The 15,316-nt window shown below is 41.2% G+C and overlaps 1 protein-coding gene across 2 annotated transcripts in view; it reads right to left on the reverse strand.

Annotated features, from left to right (window-relative positions):
* Positions 1-220: 220 nt before the first annotated feature.
* Positions 221-15,316, reverse strand: part of LOC118310728 (xenotropic and polytropic retrovirus receptor 1 homolog) — a 43,578-nt gene continuing 28,482 nt past the window's right edge. Inside the window, exons 4-17 of one of the 2 annotated variants that reach the window (XM_035633952.2) lie at positions 14,323-14,546; positions 13,528-13,677; positions 11,359-11,442; positions 10,212-10,293; positions 9,565-9,654; positions 9,383-9,480; positions 8,972-9,151; positions 8,118-8,283; positions 7,834-8,028; positions 7,126-7,292; positions 6,872-7,011; positions 5,691-5,743; positions 5,522-5,619; positions 221-4,982 (exon numbers count right to left, since the gene is read on the reverse strand). In XM_035633952.2, the coding sequence (XP_035489845.1) occupies positions 4,968-4,982; positions 5,522-5,619; positions 5,691-5,743; positions 6,872-7,011; positions 7,126-7,292; positions 7,834-8,028; positions 8,118-8,283; positions 8,972-9,151; positions 9,383-9,480; positions 9,565-9,654; positions 10,212-10,293; positions 11,359-11,442; positions 13,528-13,677; positions 14,323-14,546 (1,742 nt within the window). In that variant the 3' untranslated portion in view covers positions 221-4,967. Of the gene's footprint in view, positions 4,983-5,521; positions 5,744-6,871; positions 7,012-7,125; positions 7,293-7,833; positions 8,029-8,117; positions 8,284-8,971; positions 9,152-9,382; positions 9,481-9,564; positions 9,655-10,211; positions 10,294-11,358; positions 11,443-13,527; positions 13,678-14,322; positions 14,547-15,316 lie in introns of both variants that reach the window. The other variant, XM_035633951.2, reaches the window with a different exon arrangement.

Here is a 15,316-nt window from a genome sequence, read left to right on the forward strand (position 1 = left end):
ACATTCACTCCACACAGAAAGTCCCTTGTTGGCTTGAACCCAGAACCTTATTGCTGTGAGGTGAAAGCGCTAACCACTACACCGTGCAGCCCTCAGTATTGCTTGTGTTTCTTATAATTTTTGAACTGAATGAAGTTCATGTGTGTGGTAAACAGACATAAACACCCTTGTCACTTCACAATAACAACAATAATAAATAACAATACAGAAGAGTCACAAACATGTTTGAGCTGTTTTTATTTAAAATGTGTAACAGGGGTTGGTGAACCAGGCACCTCCGTAGCATCACACTGCTACTGTAAATACAAGACAACAGCCACAACAGTCACCGATTATACAATGCTTCTAATCAATATGGTCATCAGTATATAATGTATTGTATAATCAACAGCTCTGGGTCACACTATGTGGATATCAGAGGATTCTGATCCAGGTCGAGGTCGTGTTTGTTCCACGCTGATAGGCTTTGGGCAAGTGAACATAAAGAGTCTCAGATCATCAAGCATCGTTTCATCTGAGTCAATTAGAACAAAACAAACAAAACAAACAAGCTCATGGTGTACAAAGACAATATGATTGTATCAACAGCATGGCTTTATGTCCAAAATAGACCCTCGTCCTCTGAGAGGCTCCATGCTCCAGGCCCGGTGGTCCACTGAGGACTGGAAGAGGATGACTGGTGAGTGGGTGTATACGACAGAGCTGGTGGCCGGTCCTTACAGGGTGGGGCTCACCAAACACTAAATATCTTTAAAGATCAGACTTATGAAAACACAACCTTTCACTTGAGGAATAAAGAGGTTTGCAACAACATGGCATCTGGAACAGCCGAGACCTGTGGAGTGGACACTGTTGCCTTGGGAACCTGAGCTCAGCTCAGGCTTCAGCAACAACCCTGTTGTCCTGCTGACGCAGATCAGACAGATCAGACAGAAAACCCTGGAGCTGCCAGTCGCTCTCCCCAGAGTAGATTTAGATTCTTCAGCATAACTGTCTATTTCCAATATTAGAGGACTTTATACTGAATCACACAACTTGATTCTGACCCAAATCTTCAAAACTGCTTCACTACAGCTCTAAATGTTTTCCATACTGGAGTCGAGTGCTCTTCAACACACACACACGCGTGGAAAGTCAATTATGCTAAGGATGACATGACAATGATTATGCTAAGGATGATATGACAACGCCACATGAACAGTTTACATGTTTGTCTTGTACAGAAAGTTTGGTGAATCTGACATGGAACACTTTGTAACATTCATTAATGTTACAAAGTGTGTGGAGTTTGGGATAAGAGCATGAAGAAGTTCTTCCATGAAGCATAACGTGTATCTCTGTTGTGAAGCAACTGATGAAATCAAGGTCACAAACAAGTGGTGCACTGTAAAATGTTGGGAAATAGGTGTGCTGACAACAGAGTCATATTAACAAACCTTAAGACATTCTGAATGCACTTCTGTTTGACCCAGAAGGCTCCACCAGTCTGGACTGGTACTGGGTATCGAGAATTTTAGTTCCTTTTTTCAACACCTCACTATTAATTGTTAAATGTTGTCTAAACACAAGCAGTTGTTCCAAAGTGGGTACAATTTGGACAGAACTCAGGAAGTATCGGAACAAAGGGTAAGAGATGAAAATCAGCAATTTGACCAGACATTCACTGTCAGCTTGTTACTTTGTGACACAAATATAATTGCGAGGCTGGATACCCAGCGCTGCCATCTAGCTGTGGATTGACTGATATCAGGAAAAGGGGGGATGGCTTCACCAGTCTGTCAGTGTCAAACATCTTTGCAGATCAGTGTGGTGGTCGCGTGTGATGGAGTGTGAGGTATTCAATGGAATGTAAAAAGAGAACTGCAAACTGTGTGTTAAGAAAAAAGTATTTGAACTATATGTACAGAAATGTAACACCGTTATCAGTCTAGGGTATGGTTTTGAAAGAACAGACCAATACACTTACTGTGACCTGAGGTCAAATCTTCTCACATCTACTGTGTCGCAGTGGAATGCTGTTTGTCACAAACTACTGGAGGAAGACACGTCTACGTGAAAACCTGAGGAAGAAGAAAATGAGAGTATGGAATGAGTATGTGTGCTGGAATGTTTAGAAGACAGAAAGCAGCGAGAAACAGCTGCACTTCAAAACTCTGATTAAAGTATATGTACAAGAAGGTTTAGGTTGACATACGGTTTGGTTTAGGTTAAAGTCAAGGTTTTGGTTAATGTAAGATTTGGGTTAGGTTGAAGTCAAGGTTAAGATAAAGTTTAGGTTAACGTAAGGTTAGGTTTTGGGAGGTTAGGGTTAGATCATAGTAAGATTAGGTTGTACTTTAAATGGGGTTAGGGTAAAGGTAGAGTAAAGTTCGGTCTAGTGTAAGGTGATTGAAGGGCATGTTTTTCTATGTAACAGAGATTTTATACATACACACACACACACACACGTGTGTGGATTTACATGTTTCTTGAATTCCTATAGACATCTGCAACCAGCACAGATGATCTGGCTTAGATTTCACCAGTTTCATTCTGTACGATTTACTTACACACCAGGGGAACGTGTAGATAAAGTATCCACTGCTTCAACCCACCACCCTCCCTTCAGTCAGAGGCTCTGTTTGTGAACAAAGCTTCTCACAGCTCACTCTGGACATCAGTGTTACCAGCTAAAATGCTTTTCCTTTAAGAAGAGGTGTGTGAACCTCTGGAATGTGAAAATAAAAGAGACTAAACTCTATTAAAACATTTAGAAAACATTTTCTCCAGTGTAATCACAGCTTCCTGTCTCTACCAAAGCACAGCAGAGGATTTGATTGTGATCAATTAGCAGCACACACAAAGTGCTGCTGCAGGTGGACACTTTCCAAAAAAGGGAGAAACTGAGCCTGTTGTCCAGGCTCAGTTTCTTTCTGTCCTCCATACATTCATCTTCATTTTTCAGTTTTTCCTGACTGATGTTAATCTGTCAAAACAAAAAAAAAGCAAAGGACTGAAGTGAAGTGGTTGAATAATAATGGCCCTTCTGTTAGAGATTTGAGGGTGGGTGGTGAGTTAGACATGTCTCTGCAAATCTACTAATGGGATTAGTGTTGTGACAATGTAGAATTAGGAATACAAGAGCATGTCTCCAATTAAAATAAAGGGCTACTGTTTAGGACTGTAGAAATACAAACATGAGCATGTGAGAAAGCTTTGTACAATATAAAAAGAAATAGATAATTGTTAACTTCAGCAAACTAACTAAAAACATCCTAACAAGTGTTGCAATTTCTTTTTTTTGGAAAAGCAGCCATGATATCAAACATTTTAGGCTCCAATTGTCCCAAATACTGATCTGGATGCATACTGTACATTTAAATATGTTAAGAATGAGTTGTATGAAGCATGTACGTCATGAGTGTAAACACGACCATTCAGATTCAATCCCTCAATTTAGATTCAGGTTTAACTGCACCATCATTTTGACTGTGACAGACAGGCGAGCTCCCCTCGTTATATCATCGTCATCATCATGTCCATCATCACATCACATTTTAATGAACCAGTTTCACAGACGATAATAACTTTTTCATGAACCAGCAGTTTTCAATCAAACAGTATTCAATATTTCTATCAAGATTTCAGGGCACAAAATAAAAAATCCTCGCGATTTGTCTTCGCTTCTCTTGAAGTTACTGACAACTAAACGGGTTGACAGGTGATATTTAGGCATCGCTCCCACACATCCATACATAAATACGTTGCATACATTCAGCAAAAATGGTTCAACTTTTCCTATGGGAAAATTTCTTCACACAGGGAGTTACTGCAGGACAGTTAAAACGATGATCCTTTTTTCTGACACAAACGTGAAATTCCTTCCCAGCTCCGCGTCATTCCAGCTGCTGTTCCTTATAGTAGTTTTCTTCTCAATATTTTATATTTTCACACCGCCTCCTGCTTTGGTCCATTTCATATTTACAATGATGAATACAAATAATCTATAATCTGTGTGTGTGTGTGTGTGTGTGTGTGTGTGTGTGTGTGTGTGTGTGTGTGTGTGAGAGAACACACGATAGGCCTTCCAATTCACTCTTCCTACAAAGTGCATGTTTTTGTTTGTTTCTAAAGCATGTAAGGTGCAGGTAGGCAGCTTTGTGATGATGCGACAAGCTGAAGAGCAACGCCAGTCTAAATGGGCATCGGCACTTTCTGTTGGCCAGCGTAAACGCCAAGGGTCAGAGAGGGGACAGGAGGACGACTTTAAAACCCTTTTTATTTTCCTACAGGGAAACAAAAGGGTCCATATGATGGGTCGACCTGAGGTCTCTCGAGGTGCACAATGGTCCATCATTTATTCAAGGCCTTTCTCTCAGTGTCGCCTGGAGACAGGGCGTGTAGGAGGAGACAAACAGCTGAAAGCAGGGGGAAAAACTTTTCAGCTTTTCAACAGCAGTCAACTTTAAGCTGTCGGCCTCTTCCTGAGTGTGAGTTGTGTGGCACCGAGAGGGAGCAGGGGACACTTCCTGTCAGGGTGATCGGCTTGCATTCCATTGAGCTGCGTTGTTCATGCTAGGCTGAGGCTTTGAGGAGAATCAAAGCAATGGCTAAGGAGTAAGTGGAGTCCACCTCTATGTGGTTGTGGGTGTCAGGGAGACCGGTTCGTCACCCGCTGCTTGGGTAAGGTGACAAGCCCACGCCTGGTTCTTATTGAAGGTAGAAGTAGGAGTTTGATGGCCTTCCATCTGTGGTTGTATGTTCAAGTTTGTAGAAGTTCCTCTGTTGAATTAGTTCTGAACCTCGAAAGGAATATGTAGGCATGAGAGTTTAAAACTCGTCCTTGTTGAATCTTTAACGCCCGACTCGCTGGGTAATTCCTCAGTTAAGAGGTGGAGTTCCCTCCTTTGAATAAATTCTGGACCCAGGCGAGGGGCGTGGCCTGATGTCAGGAGTCATCATCGGTGTCCTCTATCAAAACCTTGGTGTCACGGGTCTTGGACCTGGAGGTGAAATGGGAGAGAGTGATTTCGCTCTGTAGGCAGTCTGTGGAGTTACAGCACAGATTAAATGCTGCTAGCTCCATACTCACAATGCAAGACAAAACACTTTAAATAAAACCTTCACTGGATAACACCAACATCTAAAGACATATTTTTCCTGTTGAGCCATTTAAAGAATAATGGTCTTAACAGCCTGCTCCTTCCTTTAGCAAGCTTGATAATTACCTAGGCTGTTAAAGTAAATTATATGTAGGTAATTTTTATTTCAAGCTAGATTTCTGTGATTTCTATGAAAAATTAACTGGGAACTGAACACATTTGTTGGCAGACAACTAACTGCCTGTGTTAGAACAGAACACATGTGGACAGCTCTCAGGATATTTGCAGGCAGCAAACAGTAGTTTGATGCGATTCCAACACAACTTGATAAAGGATCCATCTATGAGATTGCTTTTAGCAATGAAAAGTGCTCTATAAATGAAATTTATTATTATTATTATTATGTTCATACGGTTGCAGTTGTCGCTGTGAGGACTCACTGTGAGGCGAGGCGAGGCCTGCGTAGACTCATGCTGTAGCTCCTCTTCCAGCTCTTCTTGCCCTGCCGGTTCCTCACTCCGTCCTCCTGGTCCATCATCTGCTCGAGCAGGGTTTGGTCATCTGCATTGAGTGGAGCCACACTGATATCTCTGACAGCCCTGAACTCACCACAGTTATTCAGATGCTCGTTCTCCAGTCGGAAGAAGTTCCACACAAAACGTCTGCAGAGGACCAAAACACAACAACTCTCAGCGGACAATTGAACTCAGTCATTTTAATTCATTTTAGTACACATTGTCAGCTACTCATTATTACATACTGGTGATCACCAGTGTTTCCTTCCAGTTAAGAGGGGGTGTAGGTGATGACTTACATGTGCATATTTCAAACAGAGGATACATGGATACATTCTAATTCATATAATAATTAAAATGATAACTGAAGCAGTAGTATTGAAATATTTTGTTCATCAGAAGCAGCAGTATCAAACATTACAAAGACACAGCATCTGAATGAGTAGAGGCTTTTTAAAAAAATCTGAATAATCTGGATCTTTGTTGTCAATAATTCATTGATCAACAGAAAATTGATTACCGTCGGACCTTGAATGAAAAAGTAAATATTTGCTGTTTCAAGTTTTTCAAATGTGAGGACTTTCTGCTCTATTGACTTTTTATATCTTATGGATTTTTGAATGTTAACAGGACAAAACAAGCAATTGAAAGACTCCACCTTGGTTCTAGGAGCTTTGTTACATTTTATAGAATCATCTATAACAAGAGTCACCAGGAGATGACGTATCCCCCCAGCAACCACAACACCTGGACAAGCAGATTATTTGGTGTGGTGACAGTTCCCCTAAGTCTTAATATTTCTCTCATGAAAACCAAAATGTTAAAAGGCTCCACTTCACTACCTGGTCAAAATAATTTGAAATTTCATGAAAAATTCATAATGCTTTTGGAGCTCTACTCTGGAAACAAAATTATTACAGAAGGAGGGAGAGATGGGCATACTGATACCTTTATCCCCCGCAGACTGGCATATTGATTAATTTATTTTACTTAGTGCATCATATCACTGCACCTGTGTGATGTGCTGAGTTTAAGAAAAAATGACTTATCTACTTCCCTTGTTCGATTTGCTTCAATAAAAGGTGTAATTCTAACCACATCCAGTCCTGCGGCTGTGTGAGTTTATAAAAGAAAAATGTCCTCTTTTGTAACTGATTATCAACACTGTATTAAATCTGTGCAGGAGTAGAAAGAAGATGAGAGATAAATAGTGGGGAAAAATAACAGTAAGAAGAAAAGAAAGGGATGAAATAATAAAAGAGGGGTCATAGATACCTAAAGACTTCCATCGGGGCAAGCACAGTAGCCAAAATATCAGAGATGCCATGAAACTTGGAGACTGTGCTGAGGGTGAGAGTCAAAGTCCAGGAGAAACGCAGCAGCACATCCTCCACTATAGCACTGTAGTAATATGCCTGTACGGAGACAGAGGACAGCGAACACATCATACATAACAGCTTGTGTTCTAATACTGAAAAGGTCAATCTAGTGTATCAGCCTAGGTTCCTCCCTGTGTGGGGAAGAAATACCTTGAGTGGGTAGACGATCTCCTCTCTCAGAAAGGTATTCTCTCCTGCATTGCGGTCAAACAGGCCCCAGTCCATCTTCAGGTCCCAGACCAGTGTGTAACATGAGCTGACCACTAAAAAGCCGATGTACAAGTAGAAGAAGATCTGGGTGTCAGCGTGGGTTTCCGCTGAGGAGGAGAGACAGACAAGATGAGGCATGAGGTTAGACAGCATCAGATTTATGGGTTTAAAGATAGAAATGTCCACCTGACGATAAAACCAAGACAACTGAGAGAGAGCAAACACATGTGCGAGAGACCTTTAACTTCTACATACAAATGATTAGCAAAAGCCTATCAACCTGCTGCTACTGTGGCCTTTCTGAAAATAATAGCACTTAATGGAGGGACTATGATTAAAAACGGCTGTAATTCCTAAAGTTTCATACAATACTTTTGTTAAACCCCTTAAATTAAACTTGAAAGTCTACACTTTGATCACAAATTGACTGCTTCATTTCAAATCCCTTGTGGCGGTGTACAGAAGCAAAATTACTAAAATTGTGCCACTGTCTAAATACTTATGGACCTAATGGGGAACATGATGAAGTGAACACAATGAGACTTTTTTTAGGACTTGTAAACAGGCTAAATTAGAAATAAAGTTTCAAAGAAAGGCCTGGAGTGCTCTGTGTGTAAGCTTTGTTTGTTCTGTACAGTACAGATCTACCTTTGTGTGTGCTGTACAGGGCAGCGAAGGTGACAACAAAGAAAGACGTTGAGTATTTCCCAGCGTTAACCAAGTGAGGGAAGGCCCGTTTGGTGTCACGGTAACGTCGTAAACACTGGACGAATCGGAACCATGCAGGAAGGCATTGGATCACCGCACGGACACCGTAGGAGTAGGAGTTACACACGTCTTTACCTGCAAACAACGACATGCAAGAAGTGTGGTCATGATAAGTGCGGGTCTATCGTCATTGGATCTTCAGTAGCGTTGTTTTACAATCTCACTTTGACTTCTGATGAGTCCATCATGTTTTTTCCAGTCCAGTTCAAAACTGTAGAAACAGATCATGTACTCCAGGTCCATGAGAACCACCACCAGAGAGTTGAGCTGGTCGGCCAGCCAGAAGTCCGCGAAGCCAACACGATGAAACGGAGCTGTCACCACTCTGAACTGTGGAGGAAGACAAAGCGGGGAAGATTGGTTTCTCTACACAATAAACTGAAGACACGGACCAGATGAGTGAGGTGATTTCTCTTTTTAAAGCTCAAAAAGTCAAGGGATTTGATATTTCCTTCCAGTCACCAATTAAATAAATGGTAATTCATGTATTTTTATGTGATACTTTTGTTTTGGGTGCTGTGATGCACAAAGTGGTGTTCCAAACTTTCTTTGGATTAACAGGTAGTGTTAAATACAATTTTTTGCATACCGGGAATGCCTAAAGACTAAACTGAAATCCAAATGGCATGCTGTCATAAACAGTAGGTGGACTTTAAGGCCTCAGTGTCAATTCAAATGAACCAGTTTGATGGCAGGGGAAAAGCCATAAAAGTACAGGGCATGATGCACTGCATTGTTTATACTTGTACACCGTGCAGTGGTGAATAAGAGATTTCAGTTATAGTTTTCACATGTTTTTTGCATTGCCCACTTGCTGTGCCAACAACAGCGAGTGGCTATTATCAAGGTCAATACAAAATGATCGAGATAATGTTTGTGTATTTGTCCAGAAAAGTGAGATGGTGGACCTGTTGCCAACCACTTAAAACATCTTCACAAGCTATAAAGACCCCATTTCACCGTGTAAAAATATAAGGTTGAAACGTGCTGATACAATAAATTTATTGAGTGAGGTTACCAAGAGTTTGAGCAGCCAGAAGCGTGACTTGTAGTAGCACGTCTTGGAGGGGTTGATGAGAAAGAGGAAGAAAAAGCCGTAGAGAGCCAGAGGGTTTGCCTGCATTGGTACCAGGATGCTGTCACTGAAGAGACAGGACAGCAGGCTGATGCACCACAGCACCCCAAGCAGACCTGCAATCTGTGCACACGCATGCACACGCACACACAGACACACACACGGACACACACACGGACACGGACACACACACACACACACACACACACACACACACACACACACACACACACACACACACACACACACACACACACACACACACACACACACACACACACACACACACACAGATGGATCAGAATCATGGTGAAGCTAAGGGACAATACGTGTGCATTGTCTGTGCACTCAGACCTCAAAGAGATGTTGGTGGGACAGGTTGTTTCTTGGGTTGAGTTCAAATATCAGCACATGGTTGACTCCTGCCTGCCTCCAGCCGTACGTGTTGATGCCTGTAACATGAAGATGGTAAACAGTCAGATGGTCAGAAAGGTGTAGAGGAGTGAGGGAGCGTGTGTGTGTGTTTGTGTACATACCTAACAGGAAGAGGAATTCTATTAACAGGAATCCTCCTCTGTAGATCCTGACCATGGGCCACACATCAGCACTACGAATCATCACAGCTCCTAATGACAGTGACAGATGAGAGACAGAAGAAACAGACAAGTGTAAGAAGCTTTAAGCACCAACAAATGTTCCGAATACTTTATGCATCATACTACAGTTATATAATGTAATATGTTTAAATACAGCAACACCATCACAACATCAAAAAAAAAAAATAGAAGCTTTTTTTAATGAATACGGAAGACATCGGATTCGCTTAGTGTTAAACCAGATCATTTTGTTTTTCTCATCACTGCTATATTAAATTGCAGCTGCTCCAAAGTCACATTCATTCATCTAACCAACAAAAGTAATACAAACCAATGTTCACAATGTCAAAGACATAAGTAAGTAATAAAAAATGAGAAACAACTATGAAAAAGAGAATAAAGTCTATCTATTGTTTAAAGAAAATATACAACAATTCCTCATTTTAGTGAGTTAATCACTTTGTCTTGTTGTGACCAACATTAACAAAACTACAGAAAGAAATTCTGGCCTGGACCCACAGAGTTAAATCCCTAAGTCACTTTATTGTTTAAAGATATGCGTGTGTGTGTTTGTGTGTTTGACCTACCTGTAATGACCACAGTGACCATTAAGACAAGGAACACTCCACAGTAAAGTCCGACTCTAAACGTGGTCCAAGCAGGAGCAGGCTGCAGGTAGAGACACACATTCAGCATTTCAGCGGGATTACACCATATGATAAAGAGTACAACAGAAGAACAACAATAAACACGTCCCCTGTTTTTAAATTAAAATAATATAAAAGAAATAAAAATGAAATATTGGCAACAATATCAATGTTCTGGGAGGAAAACAGTGTGTGCACACACAAAACATGTCACATGACTGAGCTTTCTCCAATCATTAGGACGGTTCCACGCTGGAACCATCTATCCATTTAATAACATGTCATTTGCTTTGGCAGTAATGTTAAGTTGAAATGAAGCTGATTCGATTTGAAGCAGCTGTATTCTGAAACGTACAGAGAGGCAGAAGTTGAGGGAGGGAGGGAGGAAAATATAATTTCATGATTAATACATAAAGAAGAAACAAAACAAAGGAGCAAGAGATGGATGTAGTCTGAAATATTAAATAAGTGATACATGGTTAAAATATTTCAGTATCAAAAGTTTAAACTTTTGACCAGGGGTGAAGCTTCCTTGGATGCTTAAAAGATGCTGTATAAATATAAGTTATAATTAAACTCCTTATTTATTTTATTGATAGACATAATTATGACATTATTATAACTTAACAATTGTAATAGGGATGCAGGCCAGAAAATAATAATACATGCCACTATTAATGCCACTGAAAAATCTGCTTGTAAAACCTGATGAGCAGAATAGTTATTTTGTGGGCATAGGTGTAGCTGTGAATATCAAAGCTATACAGGAACATGTGTAAATATTTATTCATCCTTTACAATCTGTAAATGAATTAAATACCATTTCTATTGTATATGTATGTATACAGTATGTGCATTTGCATTACACTAAAACTTTGATCCAATGCTATTACCTTGTCTTTGCTGGATCTGAAAAACAAAACAAACAAAAACTACCCTACCCCTTACCAACCTATCAAGTTTAATTCAAACTGGATACAAACTTTTTTTTGTGTGCAATAAATTAATGACAGGAGTCAATGACAAAATAAATAAATACTCACACTGTGAATGTGTGTGTGTGTGTGTGTGTGTGTGTGTATCTGACCTGTGCAGCTCCCAGGGGAGGTACCCTCAGCCTCTTCATGGCCTTCTGCCTGTCTCCTCCTTCCAACTCTGTTGTGACCAACGCCTGAAGAACACAGGGAGGATAATGAGGTTTGGCTTTTTTTCTTCTATGATAATACTGACAGCTGCTTACAGTTTGTTTGGAGTAATAACGCTGACACTGTAGACTTCACAACCTGCTGTAGCAGTAAACAAAATATGAATGACATGAAAAGTTGTATGACCCAAATTCAATATTTTGGTGATTTTATGAGTGGAAAGGGGTAAAAACAAACACTGCAGGAAACAAACATAATATATTCTTCATTCTTCAAAAATGTTAAATGTGTCTCAGCAGATATCAACGCCAACAAACACTTTTCATAGCAACTATGAGTATTTTTAGTCCTTGTTGATGAATGTCCTGCAGTTGTGCGCGAGCACAGTGGATAAATTAACTGCGGCCTGCATGTCATCTCAGAAGCCTGAGTGAACGCATGGTGTGGAGACAAAGAAGCCGAAAAGAAAGAAAAGTGCACCAAGACTTTTGGACCCCTCGCAGGGACCCGCATCTCCCACCTAGGGGCCTGATTTGGACACAACCAAACTCGCGACCCTCATTTGGTAGAGACCCGCATGGCACCGCGAGGGGCCCGTGACGCCACAAACACTATAAATAGAACGCAACACTAGCCGTTCATTGCTTCCAGGTGCAAGACTCACCCTGACCAGGTGATTTCTCTGCCCGACAAAGGAAGTAACCACTTCTAAACTTAGATTTCGTCCATCGCGACGAATGACCGTGCACGCAGCTGAACCAGGCCTCAGGATTTCCGACTTCGCCGGACGAACCGAAATCCGCCCCTTCCCTCTTTCTCCCTTGTGTGTGGGAAACACAGTGCTGGTACAGAGACAGAGCCGTTGCAGAACACTCTGTTTATTGATCCCTGCAGAAGGAAAAACCTGAACCACCAGGCTTTCAACTGAGTTGACCGCCGTCCATCCCAACAAGGAGGGCCGCACGCCGTCAGTCGCTAGGAAGCGCCACGAGGACTGCACATGCCTGCTCCCCCGCCAAGGAGTACAGTTAGAGGCTTTAGCTCTGGGCAGAACGTGGGCTATTTATATGTGCTTTGGTAAGTTTAACTGAAGTGTGGACATAGTCTGAGAAGTCAAAATCCAACGACTCCTGCTCCCTCCCCGCTGCACCTTGGTTCTGCCTCCACAGCTCCTCCCAGCCCGCCGTGCGCGCGAAGGCTACCATGGCAACTGAAGCCAGGCAAAGTATGTAACACGACGGTAAGAAGCTAACACAGACAACTGTCGACATTGCTGGACCAGAACACGTTTTCTAGTTACCGCTGCCTCACATCATTACCTGTGACTTTTTGTGAAAATAACATTGTAAGTGTTTTTGAACGTATGAGACTGTAAATCAGTTTTTATAAGCTTGTTTACGTACCCAGCGTTAGCTAGCACATTAGCCACTACAGAGTGTTACATGGTAGGCCTGTAAATTAACAGCTTCATCTTCACATACATCATTTTTTGCTATGCAGGATGACTGACGCATTTTATCTGTATTTTATAACATTATTAGAGCTTTGAGACTGGTAAACTGAACTCCAATGCGGAAGTGAACAAGGCGGCTTCGACGAGTAGATGAGCGAGAGAAGAGGGAGTTGCCTACAAGGTCGGTGTGTTGGCCCGACACCCGAGGACCTGGGAGACTATGTAAATTGTGTGCTGTGCAATACATTTTTTTTTCATTTCATTTATTTATTTCAAAGTTATATTTTAATATTTATGCAACCTCAGTATTTGCCTTGCAATAAAGTGTATTTTTGAAAGTGATTGCTTTCTCATTGCATAAATATACAAACAATGTGAAGATTAGTTCAGTTTTTTATCAATATACTTTTTGAATCAATTCAAGGCATTACAAATATATTAATTTGGGGCAATCAGATTCACTGGTTCAGTATTACCGATGCAATATCTCACAGAAAAGCATAACAAATGTATCAAAGTAGACAATGATGTAATATTGTCAAGCAATAAACACCCAGATTTTCCCGTTGTGGGACGAATAAAGGAATATCTTATCCTATGTCCGTTTTTTGCTCTCAATTTTTAATATGACTGTGTACTTGAATGAATGTGTGTGTACCTCCGTCTCAGAGATGAGCTGTGTGATTTTCTTGCATGTGTAAAATGGAGCCACTTCAACATGGACCACCCTCCAGTCAGCCCCCCTGGATGTCTCCAAAATCTTATCATGCTTCTTTAGGATCTTCCTGAAACCAGTGAAGTTCAGGTTCTGCAGAGACAGAGAGACAGAGATAATTAGAGAGGAAAGGAGGTTTAATGAAAGAAGAATAAGAGCTGTCAAAACCAGCCGATTAAACACAGTTGATGAAAAATGTGAAATGAGCTAAAGAGGAATAAGAGCTCTGCCTGTGGTCCAGCTGCGCTTTGTAAGCAGATGAAATGCAGACTGAATGTACCTCTGAAATCTGTTCTGCTACATCTTGGGGATAATATTGGCTTCATCTCCACATGTAAACATAAGCTGTTTCAATTGGGCAAGTAAACATCTGATGTGTTATAGTCAGTACCTGTTGTACCTGTGTTATAAGTTGACATGGTGAACATGTTAGCACACAGTTATTTATTAATTCATCCAGCAGATGCAGAGCAACATTAGCAGTAGCCATAGCATTGAAGCTGGTTCTGTATTCACATGATGAATGCAAGTTCACTCCTTGTTGCTCTGGTTTGATCTTCTCCACTTCCTGTGAATAGAATCTGCCCCTTTTGCTTCTGAAAGCTACACTATGTTCACCAGCATATCTTTTGGTGATTTATAGGTTTATCAGAGCTTCCTACTGTAGTGTGTACCTTGGTGATCATCCTCTGTGGGTCTGTTAGTTCATGTGCTGAGATGATGTGTGTGAACACGCACCTGATAGTTCTGCAGCAGTATGAGGCTGAGGTAGAACTCAGAGAAGGCCAGCTGCAGGTCCTTGATGTTTCTGTGCTTACACCGCTCCTGCTGCGACAGGGCAAACACTGTCTTCCTCCTCCTCAGGCCCTGCGCATTAGCTGCGCTCTCTCTCTGGGCGTCCAGGGAGGACTGCAGCTCATTCTGCAGCGTGGCGAAACGCCGCTGAGCCTCAGCCAGCTTTTCTGAAGGGAGAGCGGGAATCAGAGGGGAACAATTTTAAAGATAGAAAAGATGAAAGCAAAGTTTATGGCTCCCAACTGTAAAGCATTTTATTAGGAACACTGATCTAACACTGTGTTGTTCTTCCCTTTGCTCTTGATTCTTCCAGATGTTAATCTGATTTCCTGGGTCTGGTTGTTCATGTTATCTGACTTGATTTTGGATAATGGATTGGATCAAATCTTGAAAAGGGGTTTTTCATAACTAGAAATTGGATTATAGATTTGGATTGAATCACGTAATCCAATTTTGATTTTAATCCAGATCAAACTTTCAGTTTGCTTTGTTCAAACATTTTTGGTGGGATTGGGATAACTTTGATCCAAACAAATGTGGATTATTCTGATCCCAGCAGACAGGTGGATTCAGATTGGATTTCAGGAACAGAATGTTTTGAAAAGTTCTTAGATTTTAACTATAATTTTTCACTTTATATTAATTACAATCACACAATTGCATCCCTTTTTGCATGTCCAGTCAGTCCTTAATTCTAAACTTCTGAAATGAGAAACAGAGAGAGAGCAGAAACACAGATTCGTCTGGCAGAGGAACAAATCACTTTCACACAGCCACAGCAAACCAAGCCAGAATTCAGATCCACCTCCTAAAAGCACAGCTGCAAACCTTTGGTTTCTCCACTAAGGCAGAAAAACTAGGGCCAGAGCACTGAAGGTGCGATGCCCTCTGTGTCCACCAGAGGGGGCCATGCACCCAATAAGGGATTATTATTTTA

Source organism: Scophthalmus maximus, chromosome 5, assembly GCF_022379125.1.
Source record: "Scophthalmus maximus strain ysfricsl-2021 chromosome 5, ASM2237912v1, whole genome shotgun sequence".
In the NCBI taxonomy this organism is placed as follows: domain Eukaryota; kingdom Metazoa; phylum Chordata; class Actinopteri; order Pleuronectiformes; family Scophthalmidae; genus Scophthalmus; species Scophthalmus maximus.